At 41.4% G+C, this 8,415-nt stretch overlaps 1 protein-coding gene across 1 annotated transcript; it reads right to left on the bottom strand.

Annotated features, from left to right (window-relative positions):
- Positions 1–1,275: 1,275 nt before the first annotated feature.
- On the bottom strand, positions 1,276–7,310 carry Mad2l1 (mitotic arrest deficient 2 like 1). The gene is made up of 5 exons (XM_006988846.4): positions 7,089–7,310; positions 6,559–6,705; positions 3,646–3,766; positions 2,717–2,820; positions 1,276–2,037 (listed from the first exon to the last, which is right to left on the bottom strand). Exons 1-5 carry the CDS (start codon positions 7,159–7,161, stop codon positions 1,865–1,867), a joined length of 618 nt encoding a protein of 205 aa, XP_006988908.1. The 5' UTR covers positions 7,162–7,310; the 3' UTR covers positions 1,276–1,864.
- Between the last annotated feature and the right edge of the window lie 1,105 nt (positions 7,311–8,415).

Raw genomic sequence — 8,415 nt, 5'->3', positions numbered from 1 at the left:
CCTGTGGTGTGACATTTTGTGCAGCCTTGGTGCAGTGGGAAGGGGCTTGATCCTGCCTAGGCTCAGTGTGCTGGGCTCTGCTGACTCCCCATGGGAGACTTTTGATTTGGGGGATGTGGGGATGCGGGATGGCTTGGGAGAGAGGGCTGGGGGATGGGAGGGGGGAGGAGGGGGGATCTGTGGGTGGTATGTGGTGTAGAAAATTTGTTAATAAAGAAAAATGAAAAAAAAAATCCGTCCCCAGAGAGCAAGTCACGATCACTTACAATGTGTGATATAATGTAAATATTCACAAACACACATGTGCGTACTAAATCTGGAACCCGGGTTCAACATTCTAGAGTTGCTAAAATAAAGGTTTTAGTTTATCGGACACAATTTAAAGAGAGTATACTTGTTGAACTGTACAGCTATATTTTTGTTCTTAGAGTTACTTAAATTCCTTTTAATCTGAAGTGTCTTGTTTTGATCTTATTTTAACTGATTTCCAGGAGACAAAAGAACACAGTAAATGTATTGATTTGATTCTTTAAGAAAACCAGCCCTGAAAGCACACTGCTCATTACCATGGTGTCTGTACCCTTAACATAGTAACCGGGTTTGGCTGTGCCTCTTACCCATTCCCTCCTGATATTGCAGTACTCTGCTCTGCTAGAGAAACAGAATAGCATCCTGCACCTGTCTAGGCTTCAACTTCATCGATGCTCCATTTGAGTTATGTGGCTCTGGACCTGAGCCCTCGGCATGGCATGCTTCCTGTGATGGGGAGTTAACGACAGTATGTAACTGTCTTATATTCTGTTGTCCAGGGTAGTTAAATCTCTAAGTATGTTCACAAATGTCTTGTTGCCTGACAAACACTTTAAACTTATTTGCTATTGTTATTACATGTTAATCAAGGGGAAAGACAGTTTGTAGACAGGAAAAACCTTGAACTTACTAAACTACTATCCTTACTATTCTCATCCCAATTTGTTTCCAAATCAGCAATGTCACTCGAGTCCCTGTCTAAGCATTGAATTGCTAGCACAGACAATATTTGATAATAATGTCTTTTACCCATTTCAGTTTTTACTTGAAATGCCATTAAATTATGCTGATAACTTCTGAATAAATGTGTATGACAAAAAAATTAAACAAAACAAAAACAAAAAACCAGGGATACTATAGCCTGATACTTGAACTAATTTCAAAGGACATTTGCCTCTTCACATTAACTGCACTGTTGAGAGATGAAGGTAGCACATAATCAAAAAGAACAATCCACACGCTCAATCCACTGCAGTATCTGATTATATTAATACCACACCATTTGTCAAAGATACTCTAACACAAATTTAAAACACAAGAGTTAACTTAATTTTCTGTATCACTGCCATTTAAAGCTTGATTTTTATAAAACATTAAAACAAGAGTTCTTTATTACAGAAATTAAACAGTATCAATTGCTTTGCGAGTTCAAGGTATATACACTAAAATCAAACAATTAGCATGTATTTCAATATGGGGTCTATACAAAGAGAAAGGACAAATGGACCCAGTAAGGCAGTATTCATGACTCTCAGAACTAAACAAAGTTTCAGTTCCTTCTGCTGTATTTACATTCAGATGCTTCTCTATATCCTGGTCAAGATTCCCAAGCTAAACGGTTAAAGAATGTATTTAGCTTTCTAACAAAAGAATTTCTATCTACAGTGACCACTTTTAAGGGAATCCACTCCACAATGCTGACAAAATCTGTTGGTTCCCCTCACTAATGTGCAGCAATCTTGTTATGTTGACTCTGGCAAGTCCAGGAGGAACCCAAGAAATGGAACAACGAAGCACATTTATCAAAGTTGGATCCTGGCTTTCTTCACCTCTCTCAGTCATTGACAGGGACTTTGTAGGCCACCATACTGTTCACTTTGTGGATGGTGGTAGTAAATGAGCGGAGACGGACTTCTTCAGAATTGGTAATGAACTGGGGTCCTGATTCCTCCCATTTTTCAGGTACCACCAAATCTTTGTCAGTGTAAATCAGCAGATCAAATGAACCTAAGGTGGAAATGAGATTAAAGTACAGAACTTTTTAAAAGTAGAGTTGTCTTCTCTGCCTGTCTCACTGGGCCTCACTTGAATCCCCCCTTGCTAAAGATAGCTTCGCTTGCTCAAATTATGATTTTCCTTAAGAAAACCGAGTTTAGAACAAAGTAGTATACTTCATAATAGAAAGTAAAAGTAGTAAAAACAACTGTGAGAAAACTTTCACAAAGTACTGTAGAATGTTTTCATTTTCTTGAGTGTGTGTGTGTGGGATGTGCGCATGTGGAGGCCCCAAGCTAATGGTGGCTCTACCACTTTATTCACTGAGGCAGGCATTTTCAAGCAAACCCAGAGCTTCCCAGCATGTCTAGTTTTGCTAGCCAGGTTGTTTTGGTGATCCCAACTCTGCCTTTCTGGGCTGGAGTTATGGTGGGTCACCCTAACCACCTGGAGGGTCCTGCTGGTGGGGATCCTAATCCAGGTCTTCACACTTGCTCAGCAAGGACTTTAACCACTCAGCCCTTGTCCTCACATTTTCTGGAACACACATGTGGTATTTGTGCTGCACGCTGCTTCCCATATCCCATTATATCACAAGGCAGTGATAAATTAAGAGATTTAACAAGTGGAGATCCTCCCAACAGTAGTGTACATTTTCCCTAGCAAATTTAAGAGGGTGTATAATACTTACAAGAAACTTCCAACAGTGGCAGAAAAGTCACAGTAGCTGTGATCTGCCTGATCACTGAACGGATTTCATCCTGGATGGCTTTCTGTGACTTTTCTCTACAAACACTATAGAAGAACCAAACAAATGATTCATTCTAGATTTCATTAAGTTAATTAAAATACACTGGTGAGCATTTATCTGAACAAAATGCTTCAAACAACACAGAAACAATACATTAGGAGACTAAAGATTAATGGCTAGAGGTATTCTTGGGCTACTGTATCTCCATCTGTCCTTCCCATCATCCTTCAGGGCGGATCTTAGTATCAGGTTATTCAATGTATGATGGTTATTAAGTTTCTCAACCACTCCCAATAAGGATATTTCCAGTAACTCTTTAAGATGAAGGGAAATGGATTCTAACACATAAACTTGGTAGAATTTTGGTATTTTTAGTAACATCTAAATACCTAATTCTTATTGAGTCAAGTAAAATAAATTACACATACAATATTTTATAAGCTAAAAATTTCCTACAGATCAAAGAGCAAAATGCTCTTCATTACAGGAACTTACAGAAAAGAATGCCTAGCATAACAGGCACTCTGACGTAAAAGGATCACAATCTTCAAAGTTTACGAAGTCCATGGCGTTAGATGAAGCAGAGCTACATCTAAGTTAGGAATGGGTGTAGGTTCATCTCCTGAAGTTAACAGTACCTTTAAGCACTTGATTAAATGGTCCACATATTATATCACAGTTCTGGTATAACCAGAAACATGGTCAAACTTCACTGGGTTAGCCTAAAGACATCGTGTTAAAAGCATCTTAGCTACACAACTACTAACAGGCTGAGGAACTCAGAAGTCCCTCACAAGCCGGTATCTTTAAAAACACACAATTTGAACTCATGTAACAACAGAAGTAGGAGTAACTGAATTCACACTTACCCGTCCTCTTTTGCAGTCTTGTCACACTCAATATCAAACTGCCATCTTTCAAGGACCTCTCCACTTTCAATGTTTGAGATGACCACCACCAGTTTCTGCACTGAGCACTTGTAGAGCCAGTCTGCAACACACAGGGCATCTCTCACGCTCTAACTACAGCTCAAACTCTCCTAAAGACCAACTTCAGCATTACACACTCCTCACAGTGGTATTCTGGACTTCCTTGCATACATAAGGAAAAAGTTCTCCATTAATAATTTAGCCAATTTTAAATTTTCTACATTGCTAATAGGTACAACCAAGGGCATCATAGTGCCCTTTCCTGTATTTCCACTGTTATTCACAGTTAAGAGAAAGAATATGAGATAGTTTTTCATCTAACCATTGCTAAAACAGCTGTCATGTCATATCTGTGGTGGTTATTAGTAACAGATAGTATAAGAGCATAAAAAAAATCTGATCCATTCTGGTAGGTAAAGGATAGATTTAGTTTTTGCACTAACTGTGCAAAGGAGAGGGAAGTCTAGCCCTTAAATACTCAGAAGAGCATATGTAATTTGGAAGGATAATTGCAAAGAAAGGGAGACTATATTAATAAGTCAAGATGTTATATGATATAAAACCTTATGTGTTGAATTAATGAAACTATACTTTTAAGAATCAGAAAAATCAGCAATCCTTACAATGATTGCTTTTAAATTTTAAGATAGGAAAGAAATCTATAGAAAGTGTTGTTACAAAATGTAACTTACCATTGGAAATTCCATATGTCATAGGAGGTTAGCCGTTATTTACCAACTTTCAAGAACATAATCTTTAATAAGGTGAAAAACCAACAAATGGTAGACAGTCACAATGTACCGTTAAAATATGCACTAAGTCTCTTTTTTACAAAGGCTAAATTCAGCAAGGCGCTAACTTGCTTAAATGTGAATACTAACTTCTAAAACTGTAATTTGATTCACATGTTTTCAAATGGAGTTGGAGTTGATTCATATTACAATATTTGTGTGCAAAATGTGTATGTTTTTCAGTTTAAAGTCATGTTTTTAAAATCTTATTAAAGTTTCAAAAATCTGAAAAAAAAAAGAATCAGAAAAATCACAACTATGTTTTAGGTAGAGTAATCGATTAACCTTGTGTTCCTAAACTATCACCCTTGGTAGTAAAAGGGGTGATACAGACACTGGAGGGAGTAGAAGGGGGTCTACAGACACTTAGGATTCAAAGCTCGTTGGATAAACTGGTAGAGATGAAACAAAGCAGATTTCATGCTTAAAACTGTTAAGATTTACTCCATTAGCTTTGAATAAGAATTATTTTGAGGTAGTTTTCAGGTTTCTGACTTCATTGCTGGTTGGACTATTGACCTTGTCACTGATAAACCATTTGGGAGATCATCCTACATCTCGTTTTTATTATGCAGAAGCATGTTTGGGAGAATGACAAGAGACAGGCTGTTCTCAGTGTATATATATCTTGTTTGCACTTGACAATAGAAGTCTATCTCCACGTATTTACTAAGTACTTCATCTTTCCTATTCTAGCAGTCTAACCCACTAAAGAAGTTCTCAACCAAGCCAGGCTACCTGTGGCAATATACAGATGCATCTGATGGTCATAGCCAGGAATGTGTTAATTGACATCTGGTGAGCAGGAGCTAGGATGCTGCCACATCATCTTATGACACACAGGAAAGCTCCCCACTAAATACCCAGATCAAAATGTCACTAATGTAAGATTGAGAAAATTTGTAAAGAGTAAACCCTACCTTCTTTGCTTGTGAATTCATACTCAACCTGCACAAGTGTTGATGAATACTCTACTATGGATATGAATAGTAAGGAACGTTTTGGAGTATGGCCTTAAGCTCGGCATAGTGGTGAATGCCTTTAGTCCCACCACTTGTGAGTTCAAGGTTAGCCTGGTCTACATAACAAGTTTCAGGACATCCAGAGCTACAAAAAACCCTGTCTCAAAAGCAAAACAAAACAAAACAAAACAAAAGAGATGTCAAGCTAACTATGTTCACTTGGTCACCAAAAGAAGGCCATTTTAATGCTGAAGTTATCAGAAATGCAGTTAACACTGTAATGAAACTACAATAGAAACAAACTGAAACACTCTTAAGAAAAGCATTTCTGGGGGCTGGAACAATGTCTCAGTGGTTAAGAGCATGGGCTGCTCTTCCTGAGAACTGACATCCTCTTCAGGAACCAGACAGACATGCACCTGATACATACAGACATAACCCTGGCAAAGCACCCAGCCACATAAAATAAAAACTCAAAGAGAAAAAAGACATTGGCAATGCTTTCTGAATTGGTATTTTGTAAGACTACGTTGGGAGATACAAGGCTAAACACAGATCATAATTAGAGTGGCAATCCTAAGTGATGTGCAACCTGAGAAATAAGGAATTCCAGAAGGAATAAAAACAGGTAGAAATAAATATTGATCTAACAGACAGTATAACACTGAGCTACCAATGAATCAATAAAGTGTCCAGATATTGAATTACTGCCACAACTTTTAAGAAAGATAAAGGAGAATAGTTTTGAAGTAAAAATGTAAAACTTTCCTGTATATTGTTATTTAGTAATACCCTAATTACAACAATTACCACATATTAATCTATGCCTCAGAAGAGCGAAATCATTCTGTGTAAAATTACCAATTTGTTGTACTGTAAACTGCAAAATGCATTCCTTAAGCAGCTGATAAGGCACTTAAGGCTCCAAGACTCCTAACATCAAGACATTAAGCCTACTTACAAGCAGTGGGAGAAAGGGTGGGATTTCTCTTCATTATCTGCTTCCTCCCAATTCAGAAGCACTGTATGCAGAAGGCATATTGCTTTATGCTACCCTTATAAATGTAACCCTGTAAGATGCAAAACTCAAATGTGATTACCTTTTAGCTGCTCCACCACATTATTGAGATACTTGATGAGTTCGGGGTCAGTAGTTACAAGCAAGGTGAGTCCGTATTTCTGCACTCGAGTAAAGGTTTCCGATGGATATATGCCACGCTGGTACAAAATGCTGTTGATGCCAAACGCTGAAAATGGAAGAAATAAAGACATAAACGTCGACTCACGTTTGTAAGTCTTCCAGAAAGCAGAGCAGGCACAAGGCAACATGGAAAACCTTTAACTCAGCAATGCCAAATTTCACCGTTTCGCAATCTAAGTGTAAATACAGATTATGTGGTCGGAGGATGTCAACAGGGACCCCGGCTTTCAAAGAGCGAGTGGGATGGCTCCCTCGCGGTGAGCCCCTTCTGCTCCAGGAGGCGGAAGCCCGCGCGGGGCGGCGCAGCGTTCCCCGCCCGCCAGCGGGAGGAACGAGCGGGAGACCGTGCGGTGGTTCCGCCCTAGCGCGCGTCCTGGGGCCCGGGCCAGGCCGCTCTCTGGCAGCGGGGGACCCGCACTGAGCACTCACAAAAAAATTCGGCTACGATCTCCGCGCTCCCGCGCAGGGTGATGCCTTGCTCCCGGGCGAGCTGCTGTGCCATCACTAGGTCTAACGGAGAAGCCTGTCGACCTCACGGCACACGGCGCCCTTACGGCTCAGCTATTCCCCGCCACCCGGTTCAAAAGTAACTACGCAGCCCACGGGGCGCTACGTGCGCAGGCGCAACGTGCGCGAAGCCCCACCTACCCCGCCGGCTTCCGGCCCCAGCCTGGTCCTATCAACACTTAATCTCTCCCTAAGCCCGCCCCGTGCTTCCGGTTTCCGCCCTAGGCTCCACCCACACGACCGAACCCGCTTTGACCAGTCTCTTCGCCTCAAAATTCCGTTCGGAACCTCGGCTTCCGCTGTAAGCCCCGCCCCATGAGGACCAGCGAACCGCCCCTAAGCCCCGCCCATAGCGACTTGTATCTGTCCCTGGCTCCGCCCTCGCTGGCAGACACTTGCGCAGGCGCAGAGAGGGCCTCGCGCAGCGTTCCCGGACTTTCATGCCCCGGAGGGTCCTTGGTGGGTGGGGTCTCTGGTCCGATGATTAGAAGAGGACCTGGGAGGGTGGAGGGAAGGAAGCTCACCTGCTAAGCCCGTGGTCTGCATATTCCTGAAGTACAGTCTCAGCTTCGTGGATAGTTTCAAGTTGGGGAGAGCCTGTGTTTTGTGTGGGAACGGGACTTTTCTGGAGGAGTAAGATGAAGGGGACTGGGTCCTCAAGGCTCAGAGAGTAAAGGTGCTTGCCTCCAAGTCTGCAGCTCCTTGGGAGGAGTTTACCCTGCTGCAAGTTGTACACACACACACACACACACACACACACACACACACACACACACACACACACACACTATAGAAATCCTTTCTTTGCAATTAAATTAGCCTGCTTTTTTTTTTTTTTTTTTTTTTTTTTTTGGTTGTTTGAGACAGGTTTCTCTGTGTAGCTTTGCGCCTTTCCTGGGACTCACTTGGTAGCCCAGGCTGGCCTCAAACTCACAGAGATCCGCCTGCCTCTGCCTCCCGAGTGCTGGGATTAAAGGCATGCACCACCACTGCCCGGCAAATTAGCCTGCTTTTAAGTTCTTTGGTCATATGCTCCTCCTCTTTGAGTATGTAAAGCCTGTACCAGAGCATATAAGAATACACATGGGATTCAGGTTACAGTTTTTATATTGTACCGTGTACGGGGTCCAGGAGATGGCACATCTTCCAAGTGCCCCAAGTGTTTCTAATGCTAGTACGCAGATCACAATTGAAACCAATCGACTGTTATAGATATTATAATATGAAGGTTTAAGATGTTGAGTGCCTG

Source organism: Peromyscus maniculatus, chromosome 3 (assembly GCF_049852395.1).
Source record: "Peromyscus maniculatus bairdii isolate BWxNUB_F1_BW_parent chromosome 3, HU_Pman_BW_mat_3.1, whole genome shotgun sequence".
Lineage (NCBI taxonomy): Eukaryota > Metazoa > Chordata > Mammalia > Rodentia > Cricetidae > Peromyscus > Peromyscus maniculatus.
Note: the sequence above shows the minus strand (reverse complement) of the source record. Positions and strands in the feature narration are given on the sequence as shown.

What these genes read in the sequence shown, in the direction of transcription:
- Mad2l1 (XM_006988846.4), bottom strand. Translation starts at nt 7,161, where the DNA reads ATGGCACAGCAGCTCGCCCGGGAGCAAGGCATCACCCTGCGCGGGAGC. An exon ending in TGTGGTGGAGCAGCTAAAAG is followed by an intron (nt 3,767 to 6,558) that starts GTAATCACATTT and finishes TGTGTGTTGCAG; the next exon opens with ACTGGCTCTACAAGTGCTCA. An exon ending in AAGACTGCAAAAGAGGACGG is followed by an intron (nt 2,821 to 3,645) that starts GTAAGTGTGAAT and finishes GTTCTTCTATAG; the next exon opens with TGTTTGTAGAGAAAAGTCAC.